Genomic DNA, 26,348 nt, shown 5'->3' on the forward strand with positions numbered 1-26,348 from the left:
TTTGCGTGTGTGTGTGTGTGTGTGTGTGTGTGTGTGTGTGTGTGTGTTGGGGGGTGGGCAGCGGGTTGGGAGGGGGCAGCCAGGACCGTGAGCACCTGGGAACCTTCTTCTCGGCGTGTGTTTCTGGCCGGATCCGTTTCCCGAAGGCCCAGGCGCCCCGCCCCCACCTTCCTCCCCGGACCCTCTTCTCCGCGCCCCGGTCCGCTCTCTTGTTACCGGTGCCACCGGCTCCCGGGGGACACCCAGAGGCGCTCGTCCCGCCACCACCCGCGACCACGGGGGTAGCCCGGGGCCGTTCCGGAGTCGCCCGGACCCGAGAGGCTGCTGCACCGGGTACGGGGGCCGGGAGGCGGGAGCAAGCGGGGAGCGGGCCGCGAGAAGGGGCGGGGCCGGGAGCGGGTACCTGTGCGCTGGGCGGGGAGGGGCCGCTATGGGGGCCCAGGAGGGCACCGCCCAGAACTCGCGGGGCCGGCGCCCTCGAGAGCGCTAGGACCCAGAAAAAACTTGGGGAGGGTGAACTGGATGGGCGTGGACGAGAGAGAACCTAGAGGTAGCCGGGCTAGGAGAGGGGCGCAGGGCTGTTCAGGGAGGTTGTTGGGTGGCGGGTCAGGACCTGCGGGTCTTAACGTGGCAGCCCGTTGGAGAAGGCTCGGGCGAACATGGAAGGCTTCTGGGTGTTGTGATAGGATGGGGCGACACCCAGACCTGGGTCAGGGGCGTGGAGAGCCGAGAGAAAGACCTGCAGGTCTAGGGGGTGGGGCCTGGCGAGGCCCTGCGGGTGGCCAAGAGTAAAGGGGAGCCCAGGCACCTGAGGAGGGTGCAAAGGAGGATAGAGCGGGGTCCCGGTGCGCCTGTGCTTACAGTGGGTGATGGAACGGGGGGCAGGGAGAAGGACCCTAGAAGCTTTAGAGAAGGCCATAGAGTCCAGGGACGGAGGCTGGGGGATGCACAGGTTGTGGGCAGCGTACACGGAGGATAAAGAACAGAGCTCGTGCGGCCAGCTTCCCTCCTTTACCTAACCTCATCCTTTCTCCCATCCACCAGGCCTCAGCCACCCCTCCGGATGCTGGTGCTGCCCTCCGCAGAGGCCATGGAGGCCCGGCCCTCTCGGACAGGCAGGTCTCCAGAACCCGGACCTTCCTCCTCCACAGGACCTCCCCAGACTTCCTCGTCTCCGAGGCCCAACCACTACCTGCTTATTGACACCCAGGGCATCCCATACACCGTGCTGGTGGACCAGGAGTCTCAGAGAGAGCCTGGGGCAGATGGGGCATCAGCTCAGAAAAAGTGCTACAGCTGCCCTGTGTGCTCCCGGGTCTTCGAGTACATGTCCTACCTGCAGCGGCACAGCATCACCCACTCAGAGGTGAAGCCCTTCGAGTGTGACACCTGTGGGAAGGCATTCAAGCGGGCCAGCCACCTGGCTCGGCACCACTCCATCCACCGGGCTGGCGGTGGGCGACCCCATGGCTGTCCGCTCTGCCCTCGCCGCTTCCGTGAGGCGGGTGAGCTGGCCCAGCACAGCCGGGTCCACTCTGGAGAGCGCCCATTTCAGTGCCCCCACTGCCCACGCCGATTTATGGAGCAGAACACGCTGCAAAAGCATACTCGGTGGAAGCATCCATGAGCCAGGCTGCAGGGTACCCCAGGTACCATGGGGTTCTGGGGGGAGCCTGGACTCCTGTCGCCCTCAGACACCTGGCCAGTGCCGAAGGCTGGGTTGCAGCCCTGGACACAGACACACCTCCTGCAAAGGCCAAGCCCTACCTGAAGGAGGAGCTCATGAGTAGCCTTCGTGTTTTGGAAATAAGATGGAGACAAGGCCTTAACATTCACAGAGTGGAGCCCTCCAGCCTCCGGCTGAGCCCTGACTGGAGGTGTGGGGGAGAGTGCTATGGGTGGAAGTTCTCCAGCCTGAAAAATGGGGTTGGGAGCCATCAAGAATCTGCACCAGCTTCCCGAGGCCTCCATGTTGATGCTGGGGGACGGGGCCCCGGACCTGCCTCCCAGCCCCCAGATAGGGCCTGAGACTGGACACCCAATAAACACCTTTCCCATTTTGAGCACTTGAGATTTGTTTTTGGGGACAGCGGCTTGGCCAGCCTGCTGCCCAACAGGGAGATTCAGCAAGTGCCTGGCCCACCTCTTTTTGGGCAGAAGAACAAATCAGCCATTTCTTCTCCCCAGAGAGGGAAAGAGCTTCCCACTGTCTGACCTCAAATAACAGGAACAGCGCCCTGATCTTGAGCTTAGACTATGGCCAGGTGTTGCGCTGAGCACCTTGCATGGGTCATACCAGTGCAAAATTCATGGCTTGCCTGGCATGGGATGGGAAGGTTGGCCTTCTGCACTGGGGTGCACTGGGGTCAATCCTAGCGTGGCTCCTCACAAGGTGCATCATCTAGGCAGAGTGTTTTTAAACACACTCCACCCCACCCCCCTTTTAAAGACAGGATCTATTGTACGAGAAACATTTTATTTGGCAACCCAGTATACATTACACAAAATATATGTGAAACAAAACTTTAACAATACTGAATCTCTGCCACGTGCAGTCCACTTTTTCTTCCCCCTGCCAATTCTGTTCTATTATATTGAATTCCCTGCCCATGAACCTGTAGTTTGCAAAACACCAATCTAGGGCGGACGTTTTGACCCAGCCTGCAGTTTGTCTGTAATGTGAAGCAGGTAGAGGAGGGTGGACACAGTTTTCTAAGCGGTGCAGACATTTAAATTTTACTTCTGCAAGGTTAAAACCCTACTCTCGCAGGGCTGGCAAAAATCCCAATAGCAACTGGTGACTGGGAGGAGAGGCAGGGAGCCGAGCCGGAAGCTGAATAAACATCTGCCTTCTTAATGAATTTTCCTTGCGCGTTTGTTTTGTGCCAGGCACTGTGCTGGGCCCCATTTCTTCTTCTGACCTCTTTTTGGGTGGAAGAACAAATTAGCCATGTCCACTCCCCAGAGAGGGAAAGAGCCTCCCACTGTCTGACCTCAAATACCACCGCCAGCGCCCTGATCTTGAGCCTAGACTATGGCCAGACGCTGGCCTGAGCGTTTTGCCTGCACCATATCAGTACATCCTCACAAGGAACCTAAACGGGACCATAACTTCCCCACTTTACAGGTGAGTAAACTGAGGCGGGGTTGGGGGAGAAGGAGCGGCCAAGATTGGGTCTGAAAGCTCCTCCCAAGCTAGCTGCCACAGGAGTGGTGCTGGTGTTCCAGGCCCCTATTTTCAGGGAGGGTAACTCTAACCCCTCCACCATCCCATGGTCCTAGGAACCGTGCGTGCGGTCTGGTTGTGCTGGTGATGCGCATACTGTGGGAGATGAAGGAGCGGGTTGCGGGGGTCCGTGGGGCCAGTTCCTGGGGTACCGTTGAAAAAGATTCTCCCTGTGCTTCAACTTCCCTGGCTGTCTCCTCTCTCCCGGGCCCGACTCGGTGCGTCGCCACCCACCCCGGGGACCCCGGAGCCGCCTGCTGTCCAGGAATTGGGAGTTTCTCGACATTCCCTGCCCGGGCTTCGCGGAGGGAGGGGTAGTGCGGCAAGGGGCCGTCGCGCAAGTGCAGCCCGCGCCTCTGCCGCAAACGGCGGGTCTCACCTGGGGCCGGAGGGTCCCGGAGGAGCGCACCGACCGGCGGACCGGGAAGTACCGGCGTCCCTGCCCGCTCCCACCGGCCCGGCACCCCGCCCGAGACTCGCCACCTCTACCGCCCAGCCCGCCCGAAGCGGGCGGGCGCTTCCCTCCACTCCCCGCGATACTTTGCAGACACTCCCCGGCGCCGGGCATGGGCGCCGCCGCTGTCGGTCCCCTGGCCGGATTCCGCGCGCGGGTGGGTGAGCGCGGGGCTCTGGCCCTTCCGACCCCGGGAACCTGTGGGCGGGGGGTGGTGGCCGCATCTGCACCCGCGGCCTAGTGAGTCTCCCGCTGGGACCCCTGGCCCACATCGCTCCCCCTCCCACCCGGGGGACAAAGGGCGGGGGCGGGGGGGGGCGCATCCCCACGCGTGACCTTCCCCCCGCACTGCGCACGCGCCCCCTCCCCCACGGGGGAGGGGCCCTGCTCGCCCACACGAGTGCGGGGGAGGGGCTGCGCGTGGGCTGGACCCCCACCCTACGCCTGGAAGTTGGGGCACGGTCCCCTCCCCCCTGCACCTCTCCCTTCTTTTGGCCCCGAGGTGACCCGTGATGAGGGTCCGCCCCATCCAGGCCAGGATGTTTCGGCTCTGTCCCCCGCGGGGAACGCGCTCCTCCTGCTCTCAGTAGCTCAGGGTCTGGGCCCCCAGCGCCCTCGTTTCCTAGGCGCCCAGGACTTTGAAACCCCAGGTGTCCTCCCTCAGATCCGGGAGTCCCGGCCCTCAGCATCATCCCCCCACCCCCAGCACTAAAGAGTTGGGTCCCACCTCTCCTGGGGGGGGTCCCTCCATCTGTGGCTGCCCTTTCTGTCCAGTGCCGCTGAGGCGCTAAGCTACCTGGGTCCGCTGGAGGCCGCGCCATGAATGACCGAAACAGCCGAAGGAGGACACGTGAGGAAGCGGGGACCCTGCCCCACCCTTGGTCCCACCACTGCCCTGCCCGTCCCTGCCATTTCCTCCCCAGGGCTGCTGTGGTGGGGGGCTGGTCCGAGGTGCCTGGGGCCTGGCCTGGGGTGACCCCTGGCCTCTCCCCTCCAGTGAAGAAAGACGATGAGGCCTTCGAGATCTCCATCCCCTTCGATGAGACGCCCCACCTAGACCCACAGATCTTTTACAGTCTGAGCCCCTCTCGGGGGAACTTCGAGGGTGAGCTGGGGGGAAGGCTCGGAGGGACCCCAGTCAGCTGGGGTGCAGGGCCCTTGGGGCCTGGGGTGTGACCAAAGCTTCCTGGTGTCCCTAGAGCCTCCGGAGGCCGCATCCCCGACTGTGGCCCTGATGAATGGTGTCAGGGCCCAGCTGCACATGGCCCTGGAGAGAAACTCATGGTTGCAGAAGCGCATCGAGGACCTGGAGGAGGAGAGGGACTTCTTACGGTGTCAGCTAGACAAGTTTATCTCCTCTGCCCGCATAGATGCAGGTGAGGTGCCTGAGGGGCTACTCCCTCGTCTCACTCCTGGGCCCTGACATAGCTCTGGCCCTTCTCCGGGCTACGGGACGCTTCCCACCTACTCTCACCCTTTGGTGGCCCAGTGCGGCTCTCTCCCTGCTCCTGAGGCCGTCTGCAGGACCCCAAGCTCAGCTTCCTTCCTGCTTGACTCCTGCCACTGCTGATGGGCAGAATCCTGTGGCCATCCCCTGCCAGGGATAGTCAGGGCTTTCCTTTTCCAAATCTTTACACCCGGTTTTGGGGAGTCCAACTTCTGCTTCCCTCCACATGGTGTTCAGCCCCGGGCTGGCTCCTCCCCAGGACCCTGTAATCCCCTGTGATTCACCTGACAGCTTGGGCAAGGGGTGTGTTTCTTCAACATCTGTGTTATTGGGGACCCCTCTGCTCTGGAACTGCCTGTGGCCTGGGTTGCTGGGACCTCCCATTGTCTTCGCGTGCTGACGGGAACCTACCTAGGATGGTTTGGCCCGGGGTCTTCTGGGCTTTCTTAGTGAGAATCCCAACAGTGGACTTCCCCCCAGCGCACCTTCTGTCCAGGTGAAGGCGGGCGCCTGACTTTCCCAGCCCACTAGACCCAGAGCCTGGGATTTCCCTCAGGGTCTGAGTCCCCCACCCCAACCAAGGCCTTGCTTGCTTCCCGGATTTTTAGAGTCTCCTCTCCTGGAGGTCCCGCTGAGTCCCCAGAAACTCTCTCCTCCGCCGGGGGAGCCTGTAGTCCCAGACTCTCTTAGGTGTCTGCTCGTGTCTTGCTCCTCTCAGCCCTTCCCCCCCGGATCTCTTGCCATAAAGTTTAGAAGTCAGAAGAGCATGAACCCGTGCCCCACCTGTGATCTCTGCCCCCACATCCAACCAGGTGCAGTGTGTATTCAGCCATCTTGGTGAGGACTACAACATCTACACCACATTTTCTGTTGGTCTCCTTGGGGGCTCCAGCCCTGGTGGAGGCCCCCCTTTCCTGGGGACCTGTGTGATGTGGTGTCTGTCCTTACAGCCAGCCTCTTGCCTCCTCCTCCCTCCTGTTCTGGAAGTTCACGTGTACGGGTCTCTCTTTCTCTCCGTCTCTCCAGAGGACCACTGCCGGGTGAAGCCTGGGCCCAGGCGGATTGAGGGGGATGGCCGGGGTGGGGCTGGGGGCGAGGCCTCAGACCCTGAGTCAGCGGCCTCCTCGGTCAGCGGAGCGTCTGAAGAAGGCAGTACCATGGAGAGGAAGAGGCAGAAGCAGAAGGGAGGTGCTGGCCGGAGGCGCTTTGGGAAGCCCAAGGCACGGGAGAGGCAGCGGGGTGAGCAAGGCACACGCAGGGGGTGGGAGCTCAAGGGGTCTGGGCTGGGGTCTTGCTGTGACCTTCGAGGAGGCCCTCCCTTCTCCCCTAGCCTGGTTGTCTGTCCCAGCCTCCATGTGTGGTCTTAGTTTTGCAGTCCACCCTCAGCAGCCTTGCCCTCTGGGGTCTGTCACGAGCCTCAGGCTCCTCATCAGTAACAAGGGGAGTGGGTGAGGCTCAGCTGGGCTGGGAACTCCCCCCTCCTCTCTGGGCCAGCCTTCTCTGATTTTTCCGTTTGTCTCACTCTGTGTCCATGTCTCCCACCACCTCTTGACTCCTCACCCACCTGTCCTCTGGGTTTCCATGTCGTTCTCCTGGCTTTTCTTGTATGGGGCTCCCTGCCTGTCCTTGCCGCATCCCTGCCTCCCGTGTCCATCTCTGTTCTTCGTGTCTCTCTCTCTGCCCCGCCCTGGCCCTGCAGTGAAGGATGCAGACGGCGTCCTCTGCCGCTACAAGAAGATCCTGGGCACCTTCCAGAAGTTGAAGAGCATGTCTCGGGCCTTTGAGCACCACCGAGTAGATCGCAACACGGTGGCGCTGACCACGCCCATCGCGGAGCTGCTCATCGTGGCCCCGGAGAAGCTGGCGGAGGTGGGCGAGTTCGACCCCTCTAAGGAGCGTCTGCTCGAGTACTCGCGCCGCTGCTTCCTGGCCCTGGACGACGAGACCCTCAAGAAGGTGCAGGCCCTCAAGAAGAGCAAGCTGCTGCTTCCCATCACCTACCGCTTCAAGCGGTGATCCTGCCCACCTGGCCCAGGACGCGCCCGTCGGCCCCCACTTCCCCCCCTCCTGTGCCCCTCCTGGCACCGAGCGAGCGTGTGCATGAGTGGTGTGCCCCTCCAGAGGGCCTGGGGTGTTTCTGCGTGTGCCTCTCCGGCTCCTGCAGATCCCCACTCCCACCCCGGGTCCCTTGTATGTAGATCTGGTCCCCTCCTTGCCTCTCACGGCCCCAGCACCCTCCCCTTCCTCCGCATTCCCTGGGGAGGGGCGTCCACATAGCCAGGCTCCCAAGAGCTACCGCCCAGGGGTCGGTTTCTGCCCTTTCCCAAATACTGGCACCCCTCCCACGCGAGCTGCACCGTTCTGCCCTCACCGGCCCTCCCTCCTGGGGACACTGCGAGACTCTCTGCGGGGCCAGGCACTGTACATACCCCGTCTCTACCCCCAGCCCCGAGGACAGGCTGGCCCACTCTGCCAGGAGCTTCGGACGAGAAAAAATTATTCAGAGAATTTAAATTAAAGAGAGACGATAAAATTTGGGATAAACTAGGCCCGGCTTCTTCTTGGAGGGGATGTCCGTTGCCGCGGAGACAGTGACGGGGGCACCGGGGAGCTCCACGGCGCGGGCGGTCAGGCAGGGAGCCGGAGCTTGGGGAGACAGGGTGTAATTAGCACCCCCGGCGGCAGGGGCGGGGGGAGAAGCAGTTGTGCCCCAGGCAACTCGGAGGGGCAGAGAGCTCCGGGAGAGAGGCGTTAACACTGCCCGCGGGGCTAGCTCGACTACAGGCGGGGCGGCAGGAGACGGGACTCGATGACCGCGAGCGGAAGCGACCGCCAAGGGGGGGGGAAGGGACACGTCCGGGCGGAGGCTTCCACGCCCGCCCGCTAGGAGGCGGTGCTGCCGGATTACTGGTCTTCCGGAAGTGCCCTCTACGTCGCCTGCTGTGCCTGCGCTGCGGGAGGGGAGCGAGCGCGCTTACGCGGTTGCTACAGCAACCAGGAGAAGGCGGATGTGCTTAACGGTCCGCAATTCACTACCTTTCCCAGAGTAAGGGAAAGTCTCGCGCACGCGTGCTGGGGCCTCTGGAACGCGCTCGCCTCCCGCACGGCGAGAAACCTCGCCTCAGACCGACCTCTACGCAGGCGCAGAAGCAGATCTCGCCCCCCCTTTCTCTTCCACTCTGCGCAGGCGCACAAAGCCGCGCTGGCAACCTCCGCAGCGGCCGCGCGCACCCTTCACCCCGCTGCCTGCTTTTGTCTCGCGCAACCTTCTTAGGCCCTCCGCGAGATCGGCCCTTTTTTCCCTCCGCTCTCCCCACCCGGAGAGCCAGGTGCAGAGAGCCGGGACCCCGCCCTTTCTCTGTATCCCTTCTCCTGACCCACCTCGTCTCTGTCCTCCCTCCCTTTTCGGTTCCCGAAGCCGGAAGGAGCCGAAGCGCCGACGGAAAAAGCCGAAGCTGTCCCCGTGAGTGAGGCCTTCCCGAAGCGGTGGCGGAAGGAGCCGAAGTTCTCGGGCGGGGGAGGAGTGAGTGCACTGTCCGGAAAGAGCCGAAGCTTGGCATCGGGTTTAATCCTCTGGCTGGTGCCGAGAGCCAGGGCTGGAAACCTTCAGAAAGCGCAGAAGTCCGGGACGGTTAGGATTGTCTGAAGTAGCCGATTGCTTGGATAGGGCCGGCGGCGAAGAGCGGGCAGAATCTGCGGGAGCAGCCAAAGACTGGGGCGGTTTGAATTGTCGGAAGAAGCCGAACCCTTGGGGGGGCTGGGCGTAGAGGAACGCGCGGACCTACGGAAACACCCGAACGTTGAGGAGCTAGTTTCCGAAAAGTTACGATTGCTTGGGAAGCCGGTGAAATTCTCGCTTCGGGTGTTTTCGGAAGCAGCCGAAGCCGCCGCTCCCGATTCCTTCTACGGCCGGGAAATAGCGGACGCTATTTGGAGCTAGGCTCTGGGGGGGAGGGGCGCCTCGCGGGCGGGAGGGCGGGGAGAGGGGCGGAGCCGGGGCGGGGCGGGCGGCCGGGGCTTGATTAGGTAGGAGGTGGCGGAGCGCCGGCGGCGGCCGGAAGTAGCCGAAGCGAGCGGCGGAAGTAGCCGAAGCGGCCGGAGCGGGCGGGCGGCAAGGCGAGGCCAGAGCTGCACAGGGCCCTTACGCGGCCGCCTCAGCATGTCGGACTTCGACGAGTTCGAGCGGCAGCTCAACGAGAATAAGCAAGGTGAGGGCGCCGGGGGCGCGGGGCGGCGGGCGGGGCGGCTCTTGGCCTCCCTCCGTGTCCCCCGCCATTTTCCCCCTCTCTTCCCCCTCCTTTCAGGGCCGCGCGGCGCCCCCCCCACCGCTCCGCGGCGCGCGCCTCGCTCACGTGACCACCCGGCGTGCCGCCGCGCGCGGGAGGGGAGGGGAGGGGGCGGCGGGCGCGGGTCCCGGACGCATGCGCGGCGCGCTTCGTTCTGCGCCCCACGTGGTCCGCGGCGGAGGCGGCGCGGACTCGCGGGATGGCTGGGTGTTCCCTCGCGGGCTCCCCACCTCCTTTTTTTTTTTTTTTAACTGCTTTTTAAATAATCTGAAAGGAGGGTTTTTGTGTATCAGGTCCCGCAATGCTGGTTTTCTTTCCCGCTGTCCCGGCACTTCCGCTTCCGGCCGGGCCCGCGGCCCGGGTCTCCACGCCCCCTTTGTTCCAAAATGGCGGTTGCGAGCCCCCTTCACGTGGGCGCCAGTCGGGGGGGGGGGGCCCGGCCCGGGGCAGCGAGCGTGCCGCGGTGTCCCTCGTGGGAGAGGACACGCGTGCGTTCTTGTGACGCGGGAGTCGTGGCAGCCCGACGCCCGCAGCGTGGAGTGTTGGCTGCTCGTCCGGTCCCGGCGTCGGGGCGCGTGGACGCGGCCTCGGCACTGCGCAGGCAGGAGGAAGCCGAGGCTCGGGGCCGCGGGAAGCGCGTTCCCCCCAAGCTGGGGCCGAGGGGCGTGGGGGCTGCGGCGTGTCGGCGGGAGGACAGGCGGCGGACGGAGAGCGGCCCCGGCGGGGAAGAGGCCTCCTCCTGAGTGCCCGCGCGGCCGGCGTTCCTCGGTTCAAACACCTGCTTCGTTGCGTTTGTAGGATGTCGGCGTCCGTGTCTTCCGTTCGTAGAGGGATTCTTGTTGTGCCACCGCGTTTGTGGAATTGAGGAGGACCGTAGTGATCGATGAGACTAGTGTTCGCCGAGTGCCGGGCGCTTTGCTGAGCTCTTTGCGGTTTTTCTAAGGGGATCCTCGTAAGAGCCATGTGAGGCTGAAATGATTTTCTTGCTTTTGCAGAGGAGGAAGCCGGCTCAGGAAATTTTAATACTTGTCTAGATTTCAGCCGGTAAGAGGCAGAGCTGAAATCACACAGGGTAACACATAGGGAGTTCGCGTGGCGTGGGCCTTGGTACGCACTAAGTGTCTAATCGATACATCTTTTTTTTTTTTTTTTTTAAATTATCCGTAGTGTGGTGCCCACTACCGCGTGGAGAGGCACGTCTTCGTTCAGCTGGTGTTCTTCCCCGTCCTCACACACTTGGGATACGTGGGAGCTTTGTTTCAGGGGAGGTTTGGCTGTTTTTGCGTGATTGCGCACCGTTAGTAAGCAGAAGAGCGAAACGCTCCCTGAGTCTGGCTGGTGCGAGGCCAGGTTCCACTGGGCCGGGCTGCCAGGTGGGGCTGACGGAGCTCCTCAAGGCGCTTGCAGAGAAGTTGTCTGGCTCTTCCTGACACTGGGAGGCCCGGCCCTCAGCCCTGGCCTGAACTTCTGGGTTGGTGGAGCTGTCCCACAATGCGGCCACAGCATTTTGAGCAACTGAAGTTCCTTTTCTGTTTTTATTTGTCCGGGAATCTGTGTGTGTTGGGAGGCTGGGAGCTCTGTCCACGTGTTGCCGTGCCTGTGTTTTCTCTGGGGGTGGTCTCTGAGGTTCAGCCTATGGCTAGGGCACGTGTGTCTCCAGAGGATTAATTTCCTCATCTGGTGGCAGGCACCCAGCAGGTCTGCTCCTCTGTGTTGGTCCCTCTGCTTGCTTGTCTGTTTCAGAGCCTTAGCCTCAGGGAAGGTTCTTGGCTCACCGCCTGCTCATCTCACAAGTATGGAGCCAGAGGACCAAAGCTCCAGGCCACAGCTGCGCTCTGTCCAACGCCATGCTTGTCTGTTTGCTTACTACTTCACGTTGCGTCAAGTCCCTGATTTATTTTCTGTTTTTTTTGGTTGGTAGAGTTAATAACATTGTTAACTAGTGGTTTTAGACAGACCCTTAAGTGTTCTGCTTGTCCTAAGTTAAGGAGTGTGCCAAAGTGCCTAACTGTACTTGTTAACATTACAGGGTGCACTTTCAGTTTTCACCATCTTTTTGTTTTTGCCGTGGGCAAGTTACGTGACCTCTTGTGTCTCTGTTTCTCTCTCTGTTATTGGAGCGGGTAGAAGTGTTTTTTCTGCACAGTAAGGACTGAGGGCAAGTGGGGCTACTGAGTACAGGTGGGTTTTAGGAGCATTCTTGTATTTCCTCTTTTTTCTCTTTCTGAGGTGCGTGTTTTTTGAGTTTTAGTGGTTCTGGAATTGAGATTTATTTACGGAAAGTTCATGGTTAAAGTTCTAGAAAACATGAGATAAAGTAGAACCCATGAGGCTGAAGTTCACTTTAACACCCTGTCGTAATTGCTTCTTCCTGTTTCTGTCCATAGACACGGGGTAGTGGAGGAGTTGGGGGGTGTTTTGAACTAAAGACTAAGGAAATGCGCTTTGACATGGTGCTGGTGGTTTGGTCTGCCCCTCCTTCCCAGGGCGAGAGGTCTGTTGAGCAGAGGTTTCTGGTTTTACAGGCAAGGCTGTGCTGCGTTCCTAGTCGCCACCCCCAAGGCCATTGAGGGGGTTGAGGGACCCAACTGAGGGCTGGACCCCAGTCACTAGCTTTGAGGGAGTGTGGGCAGGATGGGGTGGTTTGGGATACCAACCTGCGAGGGGTAGTGGGCAGGGCACGCTCCTCCCCTATCTCCTGAGGCAGGGCCAGGTATCTCCCTCTTTCAGCCCACATTCAGAAAGGGGCACCTCCCTAGAGGAGGACATCTTGCATTCTTCACCTGGTTGGGCAGGGACTGTTGGGTGTCCTGGCTTCCTGGGGATATCAGATCCTGCCTGGCACCTGACCCTGGGGCCTGATGGTGGGGCTGTGGGTACCAGCTGGTTGAGGAGGTCTTTCCTGAGGGGTCGCCAGTTTCCTTCATTCAGGAAAACATCATTGGGTCTCTTGATTCCCCAGCCTCTAGCCCTGCCCCTCTCAGGGACGACCCTGGGGTCAGGCCCCTCAGCCCTCGAGGGGGACCAGGAGCCAGCCTCCTCTGTCTTCTCTGGCTCCCCAGCTCCTCCTGAGCATCCTCAGGTATCTTACACCCCGGGGGCATTTCCAGGCCCTGTCCCCTCAGGTAACCGGCACCCGTCCCCTCGGTCCCCCAGGGTCCCCTGGACTCGCCTGTGGACCCAGGAAGCCTGTTCTCTCCCCTCCTCCACTGAGTCCCTTTCCCTTGGGGGTGGTCTCCCTGGGGCTCGGGGCATGGCTACCACAGTGGGTGGGCTGGGCCGTGTCCTCCCTCAGCTCATTCTTCTTCCCCTCGCCCTGGCCCAGAGCGAGACAAGGAGAACCGGCACCGGAAGCGCAGCCACAGCCGCTCTCGAAGCCGGGACCGCAAGCGCCGGAGCCGGAGTCGGGACCGGCGCAACCGGGACCAGCGGAGCGCCTCCCGGGACAGGCGACGACGAAGGTACCAGGGCTTGGGGAGCCCCGGCTGGGCACAGGTGGGAACGGGGTATCGGTGCACTCAGATCTTGTGTGCTTCTCTCTGTGTATCTGGGGGGCGGGGGTCTGCTCCTTGTCTAGAGTTCAGTTTTTTTTTTTTTTTTTTTTTTTTAACCCTGTTCCTGGACTTTTTTTTAGTTTCTGGTGGGTTGGCGGGGGTAGTACGTTGTTTATCTTGGAGTTGAGTCTGGAGTCAGGGTACTCGACTCTGTTTCTTCTTTCGTGAGGCCCGTTCCAAGTCCCTGTTTCTTAGGACTGGTTTCTTGTTTTCTCCGTTGTCTGTGGTTCTCTATGGGATTGTCTTTTGGGGCCTGTGCTTTGCCTCCTGGGAAGAGGGGGTTTTTGAAGTGGGGCAGGATCTCCTATTCCTGACTGCTTTCTGGTCTTTTAATGCTTCTTTCCTCTGTAGACTGCCCTCTCCGTTTTCTGTCCCCTTAGGTGAGGAAGGGCGGGGTAGGTTGAAGTCTTCCTGTCTCCTTTCATCTCAGTTTCTCCAAGTAGAAAGTGGTCTGTGTGGCCTTTTCTGCCTTCCTCAGTTCCTCTTTCCTGGGGTAGGGGGTTTGGGGGGAATGGCAGGGCCGAGGGGGCTTGCCCCCAGCCCTGGGGCTCTGTGCCCTTGGGGAGGTGTGGCGTGTGGGGAAGACAAGGGTCCCCAGTCACCCTTCCCCATACCTTTCCCTCCCACCCCCCAGCAAACCTTTGACCAGAGGCGCTAAAGAGGAGCACGGTGGATTGATGTGAGCTTCTCTTCCTGCCCCTTCCACCCTGATGTCCACTTCCTTTGCCCCCCCTCCCCCCCGCCCCCGTGCACCCTGCCCTGCCCTCGTCCAGCCCTAGCCCAAGCACTGGGGAAGAGAGTCCACTTGCCTTGAAAACAGCACCCTCCCCCAGGCCTGGGTGCGGCCCTGACCCAGATCCTCTCCCTCCTGGAGAGCGCTGCACTCCTGGTGGGGAGCTGAGGGGAGCCTGGGGTGCTCGCAGGCCCACCTTTGGTCAGACTGAGGTCGTCCTGCCCTGCTCTCCCCTTCCCTCCCCCCAGTCGTTCCCCCCGCCACGAGAAGAAGAAGAAGGTCCGTAAATACTGGGACGTACCACCACCTGGCTTTGAGCACATCACCCCCATGCAGTACAAGGCCATGCAAGGTAGGTTTCAGCTGCTGCTTCATTAGCTAACGATCTGAGCGTGCTGGGTGGTGGAGGGAGCAGACTCTGATGTGGCGGGGGCAGGGGGTGGTGTGGGGTGGCAGGATAAGGTTTGTGTCCTGGGCTTCTTGGTTTCTGCCTTTTCGATCACCACAGAGGAGATTCTGCGAGACTCCTTGGCGGAGTGGGGTTGAACCTCCATCGGGCTGGTCCATGGGAAGCTGCCCTCCCGTGGCTCTCCGGGTGTGCAGTGGGTGATCCCTGAACTGGGTGGGGGGTGTAGAGGATTGCCCTGTTGCGGTCTAATTCTGCTGCCCTTCTTGAAGCTGCGGGTCAGATTCCAGCCACCGCCCTTCTCCCCACCATGACCCCTGACGGCCTGGCTGTGACCCCGACGCCGGTGCCCGTGGTCGGGAGCCAGATGACCAGACAGGCCCGGCGCCTCTACGTGGGCAACATCCCCTTTGGCATCACTGAGGTACTGCCCGCCCCCTGCCTTTTCCCTGCCCCTACCCTCTCCCCAGTTCCCCCCACCCATTCCTCCCCTTCCCTCCCTTCCCTTCCCCAACCTGCACGGGTCAGACTCTGCTCCTGCAAGGCCCCCCGGCCCCCTCCCAGACGGACCGATGGAGTTGAGCCAGCCAGGGGCCGGGCTGGGGGTGGCCCTCTCCCTCCCTCCTCTTCCCCTCTCCCGTCTCCCCTCTCCCAACCTCCTCCAACAACCCAGGGATCAAGCACACACATAACGAACCTACGAAAATCCACGAGTCCGTATCGAGAGAGACAGAGAGGGAGACTCTCACGCGCGCGCACGCTGACACACTCACACACAGATACACACAGACGCACGCTCCCCTCAGATGTCTTTGACACACCTCTGGTTCTCTGCCACCTGTTCCCCATCCTCTCCCCACGTCCCTCCCGTGGTCGCTGCTCTTTTGTTTTTGATGGCCCTGACCTCCCCAACCTTCCCCACCGCTCCTCTCCCCTCCCCTCTCCCCAACCCCTTCCCGTGGCACCCCGAGAATCCCGAGATCAAAGAGTTGTTTCCATTTCTCTTTAAAGTGAAATATTGTGGGGCTGAGATCCCTCGTAGCAACAAAAAGTTTGCTACCGTCGTCGAAGGCAAGTAAGGTCCATTCTGACTTTCTCAACCTGCACTTTGCTACGTTTGATAAAGCAGCCCCCGGACTCCAGGGCCAGATCCCGCCACATCACTCTTTTCTCCTCCCCTCCCGCCCACCCTCCCTCACCCCACCCTCCTTCCCTCCACCCTCCCTGTACCTTTGCTCCTCTTTCTCTCTGACTTGGTGCTCTCTATTCTTGCTTGCTTTTTCTTTGCTGCTTTCCTACCGCTTTTCTCTTGTTGCCATTGGATGCTTTTTTTTCTCGTGTTCTATCTCCTTGTTTTCTATTTGATGCTCTTTCTTCTTTTCCTGTTGTTGCTGTTTCCATGCATTTTTCTTGGACGATGTTTCTCCTCTGGTTGGGGCCCCCGTGGCCCTCCCCACACTCCTGGCCTCTGGCTGTCTCTTGCTACTGCCTTCTTTCCTCCCTGTTTCTTTCCTTTTCTCCTGCCTTCGTTCCTACTATTGATCTCTGTGCCTCCGTCCCTCTTCCACTGTTCCTCCCTTCTTCCACCCATCCCTATGCCCTCCCTTCCCCTTACCCCCAAACCCCTCTGTGTCTCCCTCTCTCACCCTCCCCTCCTCTCTCCACCTCCCTTCCCCCGCCCCCCCCTGTCTCCTATTCCCTCTGCAGGAGGCCATGATGGACTTCTTCAACGCCCAGATGCGCCTTGGGGGACTGACCCAGGCCCCTGGCAACCCCGTCTTGGCTGTGCAGATTAACCAAGACAAGAACTTTGCCTTCTTGGAGGTGAGCCGGGTGCATGGTGGGGTCAGGAAATCGTGCATTCCTCTTGGCGGCAGCACCTCTGCAGCAGCCCTTGTTTGCCTAGGGCCCTTCTGCAGGCCGTTGTCCGCTGGGCTCCCTGAGCCTCACCACCTCCTTCTTTTTCAGTTCCGCTCAGTGGATGAGACCACCCAGGCCATGGCCTTTGATGGCATCATCTTCCAGGGCCAGTCGCTGAAGATTCGCAGGCCTCATGACTACCAGCCACTGCCTGGCATGTCAGAGAATCCCTCTGTCTATGTGCCTGGTGAGTGGGGGCCTAGTTCCTCCCTTCTGTCTCCAGCTTAGCTGGAGATACTTGGGGAATGGTGTGAGTGCTTCTCGTTCATTCCCCCAAACCTTTGGAACTGGGCGTTCTCCCCGCTTGAGTTTGCACTCCCTCAACTGTGGGATGTGTTGAGGGAGGTGAAGGGCTTGCAGCCTGGCTGTCATTCTTGTTCTGGGACCTTGGTGGTCAGTGTGAGCACAGGCAGTCAGGCTACCCATGTGGGGATGGCAGCTGGATATTCCCTCGTTTTTTGGTCTTGGTGTTTCTCTTGACTTTTGTGCTTTGGGCCATTCCCCACAGCTATGTTCAGTGGTATTCTGGGTCAGTGGAGAGCATAGCTGCCCTGGGGTCGGCGAGCTTTTCCTGCGAAGGGTCAGGTAGTAAATATCTTTGGCTTTGTGGATGATACCATACCGGTTGGGTCACAGTTCTGTTGTGACGTGACAGCCTGCACACAGCTTTGTGATACCTAAGTGAATGGGTATGGCCTTGTTGTTTACGGATGTTGACTTTCCCATTTCATGTACTACTCCTGTGTTGTGCAATAGTCTCTAAAAACCTTTGCGGGCTTTACGGAAACAGCAGGCCTGAGTCGACTTGCAGGCTGGTTGCCGTGTCCTGTGGTGAGTGTAGGTGAGGATTTACATCTCTGTGAGGCCCTGTTGCAGTGCAGGGAGCAAAATGGGCTTGGAGGAGGAGCCTGTGCTGTAGCGGAGCCAGGGGTCCTGGGTCTCAGGCCCTCGAATTCTGCCAGGAAAGGTGGGTGAGCCCTGGTGCTCTGGGCATGGGGGGAGGAAGTAGTAAAAGGTGGGATTCCACGGGCTGAGGCTTTGCCCTGAGGATACCTTTTAGAAACCGAGTCCACTCTTGGCAAAGCAGGGGACTTGGGAGTCCCAGAGCGAGTGGCACCTCAGGACCTGGGGGCTGGTTCCCTGGCTTGTCTCCAGTGTTTTCCACCGTAATAATTGGGTAGGTTCGGTGGGTCTCTTGAATTCTTTCAATGCCTGAGGTGTCCTACATACTGACGTGCTCTAAGCACATAGCCTGATGATTTTCTACGTGGGCACGCATCTGTGGGACCATGTCCCAGGTGAAGCCACGGAACTTTGTTTTGTGCAAAGTAAACTCTTTAAAGATTTTGTTTATTTTGTTTTATTTATTCTTGTTAAAATTTTTATTTATGTAATAGAGACAGCGAGAGAGGGGACAGAAGCAGGGGGAGTGGGAGAGGGAGAGGGAGAAGCAGGCTTCCTGCCAAGCAGGGAGCCCGACATGAGGCTCGATCCCAGGACCCTGAGATCATGATCTGAGCTGAAGGTAGTTGCTCAACAACTGAGCCACCCAGGCGCCCCAAGACTTTTTTAGAGTGCAGGAGAAGGGGGCTGGGGGGGGAGAAAGCCTGGAGCAGTCTGATGCCGGCTTAGTCCCATGACTGCAAGATCACGAACTGAGCCAAAACCAAGAGTCGGGCACCTAACTGACTAGGCCACCCAGGCACCCCTTTGCTAAGTAAACTTCGTGTGCTTTAAGTCGTTACTAGTAATGTAAGGAGCCTACCCACTTGCCGAAGCTTATTATGTCAGGCACTTTCCCAAGTGGGCTCTGTGCATCAAGTTAATTTTTATGACCGCCTGTAGTACAAGGTCAGCGAGGAACAGCTAGGGGGCCGGGGGGCCAAATGTGGTTTACTGCCTTTTTTTTTCCTAAGTAGGCTCCATGTCTAGCGTGGGGCTTGAACTCATGTACTTGAGAAAGAGGCGCATTCTCCACCAAATGAGCCAGCCAGGCGCCCCCTGCCCCCTTTTTAAATAAAGATTAATTAGTACAGACTCTAGCCCACTGATTGTCTATAGTCTGTTTTGTGCAGCGGTGGCCAATTTGAGTGACGGAGACCCTGTGGGCCACAAAGGACGTTTGCCACTCAGCCCTTTAGTGAGCAGTTTGACAGCCACCGTTGTGGATCCTGGGATCCCATTTCACTCGGGAGGAAAGCAAGGCAAGGGCACGATTAGTGGTCTCCCTGGGAACGGAGACCTCATAGATCCAGGGACCGCTGCTTTGGAGTCTTCCTGGAGTCATGGGCGCCTTTCTAGAGGTGGCTGTTGGTGTCATGAAGCCGCTGAAAGATCACTTACCGCTTTTCTCACTCTGGGCTTTGCCCACCCAGAGAGGGATGAGGGTCTGCAGTACCAGTGCCTGGGTGGGCGTGCTCAGTTCTGGGAGTGTGGCGGGAAGCGGCAGGAAGTGGGATTCTGCCTGCAGGTTAAGCGTTCTCCGGTTGGTTTTTTTCTAACTCCAGAGTAAAAGGTTTCGATCTTCGTTTTCCATTAAAAAAAAAAAAGTTTTGTTAAATAAGGAGGTTAAAGGGGAAAAGCATGTGATAAAATTCAGACATTCTTGGTTGGACGAAGAACAATTCAGGAACCTGGAAGGCGACTTCCTGACCTTGTTGGAAGCGCGTTGACCTAAAACTAAACACGCATCACCTGGAGTTGTGAGACCTTAAATTCATTCTCATTGAAGTCAGGCCTAGCTATTGAGCACTGATGGTGGGATCCTGGCCCTCCTTTTAAGACGAGGGAAAGGGGGGTGGGGGAGGAATGAGAGCCAGAGCTGTTTTGGAGGCAGGAAAGCAGAATAGCCATTCAGTGTGTGAATTCAGCTAGCCCTGAGCACCCGCCCACTGCCATGCCAGGCTCCCTGCTCAGGGCAGGGCTGAGTCCCAGTCTTCCTCAGCAGGCACCTGCTTAGTGGGGCCTCACCTCCATGCACCCTCTCCCTCAGCAGAGTTCTCGGCCAGGCCCAGGGGTGAGTGCATGGTAGGAGGAAGTGGTGTTCCAGGTACAAGAAAAGATTGCTCAGCTGTTGGGGGTCCAGCATGGCCTTCAGAGACGAGGTGAGGCCTTGGAATTGAGGATGAGGGGTGTGTGCCAGGTGGCCCTTCTGAGGCAGTAGATGCATGGTCAGGGAGGAGCCTGCTCATTGTGTTGGGAGAGGAGGTTGCCCAGGGGGTTGATGTTTGGGCACTGGGACTGATTGTATCACCCCTTTCTGTTTGTGTGACCTTGTATGGTTTGTTGTCCCCTGCTTCAGAATCATCGTGCACCCAGGGTCTGCAGTCACTGTGGCCCTGGCCTCAGGCCCCATTTTAGGTGCATATTTTTTCTGGGTTGTTCTCTTCTGTTGTAGGTGTGACTGTTCTTGTTTCATAGATGAGAACACTGAGGCCCAGGGGAGCCTCACTTGGTGCTGCACCCCAGACTTGAACCCAGGGATCCCGACCCTGGTGCCCTCAGCACTATGTACTTTCCTGGGATGCACGGCACAGCACGGCTCAGCCTCGGCCCGCTGGCTGAGGTTCATCTGGCTCTGCTACTCCCCTACTGGGGTGACTAAGCTCTGCCCCTGTCTTCGTCTGCCATCAGTCAGAGTGATGGTCCCTTAGCTTGCCGAGAACCACCTGTGGAGTCACAGGTGAGATAGGGATTCTAGAGATCTGTCTTTCTGCCTGTGTGAATCCAGGGTAGATCTTCCTTTTTCTGCCTTAGTTTATCTTGTCTTACTATGGATAGGGGTTTGGAGAGCACTGAGGCAGTAGATTTAAGTTTACCTGTAGTGCCTGGCTTGTGGCCTCTGCTTATCCTTTTTTGGACATGTTGGATCTCCATGCACACCCCCATGGCCCCACCCTGATGGGGCTCAGCTCTGGTTGTTGAAGTAGCTGGGGTGGTGGTAGGAGAGGAGGGTGCACCCTTCTTCGGGTCCAGTGACTCTGTGTCTGATGCTTTCTCCCATTTCCTATCTCACCTGCCCTCCCTAGGTCAGGAGGAGGTGGGGAGGGGCCACTTGGTATGGACTGCAGAGGCGGGCCAGGCCATGCTGCCATTGGTAGTGGGCTCCGACCTTGGAAAGTCTGGAACTGATCAGGCTGGGTGGGTGGTGTTTCTCTTAACATTGAGCCCCAGCAGCGAGCTGGGGCTCTGGGTAGCTCACAGCTCACAGGAAGCCTCCAGGAATTGAATGGCACACTTTTGAAGTGAGTGGGACCAACGGGCTGAGCCCCCTGGCAGGCACTTACCTCTGAATCCAGAGTTGAGTGGTTAGACACCTAGTGGTCATTAAACCCACTCAGCGGACATGAGTCCCCTGTGACATCCCTGCTGGCCTCTGCGGTCAGGGTGCTGAGTGAACTGAGCCCGTCTTTGCCCTCACGGACCTGGAGCAGCAGGCCTCTCCGATTTCACACACAATAGGACAGAGGGGGAGTTGCTGAGCTTTTGTAGTTGGAAAAAATACAGGACCACAGAGAAAAGGGCCAAGAGTCTCAACGGGAGATCTGATGTAAATATCAGGTGGTAAGAAAGGGCTTGGAGTTGTGGTCTGGTGGAGGGAGGGGGTAGGTGTGTCATCCTGATACCTCACGAGTAGGGCGAGAGCCAACATCACCTGCTGTGGTTGGCAGGTTTGGGTGTGAGCTTGTGTCTTTGTGGCCCCTAAGCGGGGGACCTTTGCTGCTGTGCCACGCTGCTGTCTGTTAACGGTGTGTTCAGAAAGCTGCCAGTGTGAGTCTCCGAGTCTCGGGCGGGCTTGGGGGACAGTGGTTGCTGGGCCTCCGTGGCTAGAGTGGGTGGGTGGATGGCCAATTGTCAGCCTGTTGTTTCTGTGGCAGGCGTAATGGGCCTGTCCCTGTGCCCTCACCCCAGGGTCCGGGTAAAGACCTTGTGCTGGAAACCAAAGCCTGTCTGCTCCCCTTTCTCCCCAGGAGTTGTGTCCACCGTAGTCCCGGACTCTGCCCACAAGCTGTTCATCGGGGGCTTACCCAATTACCTGAATGATGACCAGGTAGACCCCTTGCCTCCTCCTGGCTTCTCCCCTCCCAGTCTTTGCCCAAACCAGCCCTGACGGAGTTGCGGCCTTGCCGCAGGTAAAAGAGCTGCTGACATCGTTCGGGCCTCTCAAGGCCTTCAACCTGGTCAAGGACAGTGCCACAGGGCTCTCCAAGGGCTACGCCTTCTGTGAGTACGTGGACATCAACGTTACAGATCAGGTGAGCCCTGGGTCCCTGGCACTGCTGCATCCACCCTTGCCTCTCACCCTGCTGTGTCCTCACTGAAGTCTCCCCCCCCCACCTCGGGAGGGGTGGGAGGAGGCCAGCCTGCAGCAGGGTCCTGTGTGGGGGACTTGGCCCCTTTCCCTCGGTTCCAGCTCTTTCCAAGCTCTCCCCCACCAATGCCCGGCTCTGGGGTATTGGGGCTTGGGGGGAGGTGTCAGTCTCCTGGCTCCTGACCCGCACCTCTTCGCTGCGCCCTCCCCCCCAATCCTCCATACACAGGCCATCGCAGGGCTGAATGGGATGCAGTTGGGGGATAAGAAACTGCTCGTCCAGAGGGCAAGTGTGGGAGCCAAGAATGCCACGCTGGTGAGCCCCCCGGCACGTCATCTTCCATTGGCTAGAGGGACACCTGGGGGTGGCGTGGGGCTGGGTGGGGCTGGGAGTAGGTCCCTGTAAGCTCTGGCCCTGGCTTTCCTGGGCTGTGCTGAGAGTGGACACCTGGGCCTTCAGGGGCAGGGTGTGTTTTTTTCTGGGTAGGCCTCTGGGGGTGCTGTGTGGCCCTAGCCGTGACGCCCCCCCCCCTTTTCCCCACAGAGCACCATCAACCAGACCCCCGTGACCCTGCAAGTGCCGGGCCTCATGAGCTCCCAGGTGCAGATGGGTGGCCACCCGACTGAGGTCCTGTGCCTCATGAACATGGTGCTGCCCGAGGAGCTCCTGGACGATGAGGAGTATGAGGAGATTGTGGAGGATGTGCGGGATGAGTGCAGCAAGTATGGGCTTGTCAAGTCCATCGAGATCCCCCGGCCTGTGGACGGCGTTGAGGTGCCCGGCTGCGGAAAGGTGTGCGTGTGTGCATGCACCCCTCCCCCCAACACATGCGTGTACACCACTGCTGTGACCTAGATGGGTGTGGGCCACCTCCCCCCTCCCTCGGAGTGTGGCCCTGCAACTGTGCTTCACAGCTTGGCTCTGTCATGTGACCTTACGCAAGTGGTTTGGTTTTGTCTGTGCAGTGGGGAGAAAAGTGCTAAAAACAGTCACAACAGCAGCAAACCCACTTGTATCTGCTGCCTGCCAGGTACTCACTAAGCTTACCTGTGCAACCCCAAACTCTACGGCAGCTCTCTGGGCCCTTCCTCAGGCGATTCAGGCCACATGGTCAGATTTCCAATTCTTGTCTGATCTTCCAGCCCCACTGAGTCATGTCACTTGTGGCACTGCCAGGCGTCAGCACTTCGAACCCTCCTTGGGACACAGGGAAGGGGGGGTGACTTAGGTTGATCTAACCACTCAGTGATTCAAGCCTTTAAGCAGGGCAAGTCCTGGGGCCAGCCTTGTCAAAGACAACATGTGTGCTATCTCAGGTAGCAGCTGGGAAGGGAGTAGAATTGCTCTGGATGCTGTTCTTAGGAAGGTCAAGAGGTGGCATTAAGTAGACCCAAGTGACACCAGGTTATTCCAGCAGGCAGGTAGGTAGGGTCCTGAGCAGGGAGCCCATTGAGCGTAAATCCCCCTGGTGTTTGGGGACAGTGACAAAGCTCGTGTAGCCTAAGCAGAGAGCAGTGGGAGATGAGGTCTGAGGTTGGGAGCTGGGGCCCAGTACGGCAGATCTTGTTGGCCTCTGTGGGTCCTAGAAGAATGTTGGGTGTTCCGTGGAGTGAGAAGGAAGCCTTTTGAAAGGTCTGGAATGTGGTCTGTTACCTGGCACATAGAGTTCCTCCTAATGAGGTAAGCGTGGTCGGGGGTTATAGAGCAGGTAGTTATTACTCCAGCCCTGCAGAGCTGCGTTCTGCAGGCCGGGAATGTGGAGCAGGCAGAAGTGATGGTGGTACTATCTCTGGAGCTTTGAGAACCTAACAGCTTGTGGTCAGCTGGTTGGAAGATGGTGACCTGATTGAAAGTAGCAGCAGGAGGATGGAGCGAAGTCCGTGGATTTGAGAGACACATGACCTGTAAACACCCAGATCCTGGTGGTTGACTGGGGTGTGCTGGAGGGGGAAGAGGAGTCAAGTAAGCTGCTCAGACTCCTGGCTTTGGTGATTGGGTAGAAATGGCAGCTGAGAAGCAAGGGAGAGGAGCAGGTTTCAGGGTGGGGGGTCGGTGTTGGGGAACAGTGTTGGCAGGCACTTTGAGGTCCTGAGACACCTCAGCAGAGCTGTGTTCCAGGCATGAGGTCTGATAGAAACTTAGGCGTCATGAACATACTGATCCCCGTTTTGGTGTCAGCTGGATGAGCTTGCCCAGGGAGCAGTGGAATGAGTATCGGGGGCCAAGGGACAGGGCTGGGGGTGGTGGTGGTGGGGATGGGCAGCATTTCCTTTTTCCCTACCCCCTGTTCTCCTGCCCAGTCCTCACTGGTGTGGTGTGGTGGAAGCACCCGCTCCTGGCATGTCAGTCTCACTCAGTGCCGTCATGGGCATTGGGGCGGAGCCTGGCTCCTGAGGGGCCGAGTCAGTATTTGTGGGAAGGATGAATGGGAAGACCTGCCTGGTGTCTGGGATCATCTTAGTTTTTAAACTTGGTCATTCTTTTCAAACATACATGAAAGTACAAGTATTGTGACATTCTGCAGTAGGTCACTTCAGGTCTGTTGTGGAATGTATGTATTCTAGTGCCCCGTCACCCAGCTTCAAATTATCCATAGCTTGTCATTCTTTTTTTTTTTTTTTAAAGATTTTATTTGTTAGAGACACAGTGAGAGAGGGAACACAAGCAGGGGGAGTGGGAGAGGGAGAAGCAGGCTTCCTGCGGAGCAGGGAGCCCAATACGGGGCTCGATCCCAGGATCCTGGGATCATGACCTGAGCTGAAGGCAGACACCTAACGACTGAGCCACCCAGGCACCCCCATAGTTTGTCATTCTTAATTTCTATGTTTAGCTTCCCAACTTTTTCCTGAAATAATTGAAAGCATATCTTCTATATTTTACCTGCAATATTCAAGTATATTTCTCTAATTGAGCTACAAATATTTGGTGCCTGGTAGCTAAGTCTTGCTTTGAGGTCTGTGCCGTGCACTTTTGGATGTGTAACCCCATTCCTGGCCTCCACCCAGTAGATGGGGGCTCCTCCTGCACGGTAGCATTACACCCCCTCCTCTGGACAGCCAAAAACATCTCCAGACATGGCAAAATGTTGCTTGGGGACACATTTGTCCTGGTTGAGAACTACTGCTCTAAACTTTTAACAGATAACTTCTAAACAATCGTAATAAAACTACAGTACCATTATTACATTAACAAAATTATCCTTAGGATTAACTTAAATTTGTGTTCAGATTTCCCTGTCCCACATGTCTTTTTATACTTGGTTTAAGTATCCAAAAAAGGATTCTTGGGCGCCTGGGTAGCTCAGTTGATTAAGCGACTGCCTTCGGCTCAGGTCATGATCCTGGAGTCCCGGGATCGAGTCCCACATCAGGCTCCCTGCTCGGTGGGGAGTCTGCTTCTCCTTCTGACCCTCCCCCCTCTCATGCTCTCTATCTCATTCTCTCTCTCGAATAAATAAATAAAATCCTTAAAAAAACAAAAAACAAAAAAGGATTCTTGCAATTTATTTAGAACTTTCTTAGAACTTAACAGTTGCACGTACTGCTTTTTTTTGCAAGCCATTTTGTTGAAGCAACAGGGCATCTGTCTTAAAGAATTCCCATGTTGTGAATTAGGTTGGTATCACACCCCCGGCCCCCCCCATAAACTGGTGGTTCAAACGAGGAGAAACTTGTCTAGGTCAGGGTTGTTTTGTTTTGAGTCAGTCCGGGTTTGAATCCTAATTTCTTTTGTCTGTCTTCTGGGGAGAACCTGGCCCTTGGGGAATGCCCAGCAGGGTGTGTGGTATAGGGGAGACCACTGAACACAGGTGCTCCTCTTTACTTGGGGAGCTTGCTGCGGTCCCGTGTGGTTCTTGGCTCCACTCTCTCTCCCACGCCTCCACATGGCTCTGCTCTGTGCACTCTTGTTCTTTGATCCTGGGGTTCTGGAGGACATTTGGGTAAATGCTCCCAGACCTGCAGCAAGGCCCTCTCCCTCCCTCCCCTTTCTGCAGATTTCTGGGTTTTGGGCAGATGCTGATTGGTGGCTTGGCTGAGCCAGTTTATCCTCGGAGGCTGAGGCCACCTTGCCTTCACAAACTGTCTCTTACTCCTGCAGATCTTCGTGGAGTTCACCTCTGTGTTTGACTGCCAGAAAGCCATGCAGGGCCTGACGGGTCGCAAGTTCGCCAACAGAGTGGTTGTCACAAAATACTGTGACCCCGACTCCTACCACCGCCGGGACTTCTGGTAGAGGTGGAGGGGGAGGGTGGGGGCAGGGCGGGCTGGGGGCTTACCCCCCTCCCGCCCCCCCTCTTTTCCCCCTCTGAAGAAGATGGGCAGAGGAGTGACAGCCGAATGACAGCCGGCAGCAACTGGAATGGCAGCAATTGGGGTGGGGTGGGGGTTGGGGTGGGGAGGGCAATGGGGAAGTGCGCGCACAGGCCCACACAGACACATGCACCCACAGACACAGAGGGAAGGCGTCGGGGTGGGGAGGGGGTGCACAGCAGGGCGGGGTAGGACCCCATAGCCCCTCCCCAGGACAGCCTCGCCTCTCCTCCCTTATACCCTCCCCCTCCCTTTCCCCACCGTAGAAACATAGTGTGTTTATATTTTATGGCCAAACTATTTTGAATTTTGTTGTCCGCCCCGGTGCCCTGCCTTCTCCCTTTCCGGGACCGCAGCTCCCGTCCTCCTGGCCTCCGGTCCTCCCCCCGGTGCCCTCCCCGGTTTCTTACGTAGTTGACTCTCTTCTCTTTAGTCTCCCTGACCTGCGCCCCAGCCCCGCGGCCCCGTCCCTCTCCTCTCTGTGGCAGTTTCATATTTGCTAAGACGAATTTGCTCATTAAACATTTTGTTGTATTTTACTTTACGGAGCTGCTCTGTGTCCGGTGTGTGTAAGCCCCGCCCCACTCCGGTCCCCCGTGGCCCCACCGCCTTTGACCTCTGGCCCGGACGCCCTTGGCCCGCCCTCCGGGGCACACCCCGCCAGCGTGGCCGTCTGCGCGGCTCGGGCGGGGGCGTGGCT

General features: G+C 58.5%; 3 protein-coding genes and 1 long non-coding RNA gene across 7 annotated transcripts; 3 read left to right on the top strand and 1 right to left on the bottom strand.

The window, feature by feature from the left end:
• The first annotated feature begins 173 nt into the window (after nucleotides 1-173).
• ZNF581 (zinc finger protein 581) lies at nucleotides 174-3,170 on the top strand. The gene is made up of 2 exons (XM_028096457.2): nucleotides 174-333; nucleotides 1,045-3,170. The coding sequence occupies exon 2, from the start codon at nucleotides 1,064-1,066 to the stop codon at nucleotides 1,625-1,627; it is 564 nt and encodes a 187-aa protein (XP_027952258.1). The 5' UTR covers nucleotides 174-333; nucleotides 1,045-1,063; the 3' UTR covers nucleotides 1,628-3,170.
• Nucleotides 3,171-3,731: 561 nt separating this feature from the next.
• CCDC106 (coiled-coil domain containing 106) lies at nucleotides 3,732-7,660 on the top strand. Of its 3 annotated transcripts, XM_028096400.2 has the most exons (6): nucleotides 3,732-3,837; nucleotides 4,455-4,530; nucleotides 4,678-4,785; nucleotides 4,880-5,056; nucleotides 6,154-6,366; nucleotides 6,827-7,660. In XM_028096400.2, the coding sequence occupies exons 2-6, from the start codon at nucleotides 4,500-4,502 to the stop codon at nucleotides 7,141-7,143; spliced, it is 846 nt and encodes a 281-aa protein (XP_027952201.1). In that variant the 5' UTR covers nucleotides 3,732-3,837; nucleotides 4,455-4,499; the 3' UTR covers nucleotides 7,144-7,660. The 3 variants fall into 3 exon arrangements, with proteins under 3 accessions (XP_027952201.1, XP_087884043.1, XP_087884042.1); XM_088027917.1 differs by having other exon boundaries at nucleotides 3,732-3,841; nucleotides 4,455-4,785; XM_088027916.1 differs by having other exon boundaries at nucleotides 4,455-4,785.
• LOC114203055 (uncharacterized) lies at nucleotides 7,642-9,087 on the bottom strand. Its single transcript, XR_003607911.2, has 2 exons — nucleotides 8,509-9,087; nucleotides 7,642-8,078 (listed from the first exon to the last, which is right to left on the bottom strand). It is a non-coding gene; the product is annotated as an uncharacterized LOC114203055 (long non-coding RNA).
• Nucleotides 9,088-9,137: 50 nt separating this feature from the next.
• On the top strand, nucleotides 9,138-26,192 carry U2AF2 (U2 small nuclear RNA auxiliary factor 2). Of its 2 annotated transcripts, none has more exons than XM_028096450.2 (12): nucleotides 9,138-9,335; nucleotides 12,739-12,874; nucleotides 13,602-13,646; nucleotides 13,949-14,052; nucleotides 14,379-14,530; nucleotides 15,814-15,930; nucleotides 16,075-16,213; nucleotides 20,997-21,076; nucleotides 21,159-21,281; nucleotides 21,567-21,665; nucleotides 21,882-22,130; nucleotides 25,437-26,192. In XM_028096450.2, the coding sequence occupies exons 1-12, from the start codon at nucleotides 9,287-9,289 to the stop codon at nucleotides 25,569-25,571; spliced, it is 1,428 nt and encodes a 475-aa protein (XP_027952251.1). In that variant the 5' UTR covers nucleotides 9,138-9,286; the 3' UTR covers nucleotides 25,572-26,192. The 2 variants fall into 2 exon arrangements, with proteins under 2 accessions (XP_027952251.1, XP_027952252.1); XM_028096451.2 differs by having other exon boundaries at nucleotides 9,140-9,335; nucleotides 21,567-21,653.
• Nucleotides 26,193-26,348: the final 156 nt, after the last annotated feature.

Source organism: Eumetopias jubatus, unplaced genomic scaffold, assembly GCF_037043125.1.
Source record: "Eumetopias jubatus isolate StellerSeaLion01/CBP00866 unplaced genomic scaffold, mEumJub1_p1.0 scaffold_10, whole genome shotgun sequence".
Classification (NCBI taxonomy): domain Eukaryota; kingdom Metazoa; phylum Chordata; class Mammalia; order Carnivora; family Otariidae; genus Eumetopias; species Eumetopias jubatus.

Bases quoted from the DNA above. Each gene is read 5' to 3' on its own strand.
- U2AF2 (XM_028096450.2), top strand. From the start codon at position 9,287: ATGTCGGACTTCGACGAGTTCGAGCGGCAGCTCAACGAGAATAAGCAA. The intron at 14,053-14,378 runs GTAGGTTTCAGC...CCCTTCTTGAAG, and splicing joins GCAGTACAAGGCCATGCAAG to CTGCGGGTCAGATTCCAGCC. The intron at 21,666-21,881 runs GCACGTCATCTT...TTTTCCCCACAG, and splicing joins CCACGCTGGTGAGCCCCCCG to AGCACCATCAACCAGACCCC.
- CCDC106 (XM_088027917.1), top strand. From the start codon at position 4,500: ATGAATGACCGAAACAGCCGAAGGAGGACACGTGAGGAAGCGGGGACC. The intron at 5,057-6,153 runs GTGAGGTGCCTG...CCGTCTCTCCAG, and splicing joins CTCTGCCCGCATAGATGCAG to AGGACCACTGCCGGGTGAAG. The intron at 6,367-6,826 runs GTGAGCAAGGCA...CTGGCCCTGCAG, and splicing joins GGCACGGGAGAGGCAGCGGG to TGAAGGATGCAGACGGCGTC.
- ZNF581 (XM_028096457.2), top strand. From the start codon at position 1,064: ATGCTGGTGCTGCCCTCCGCAGAGGCCATGGAGGCCCGGCCCTCTCGG.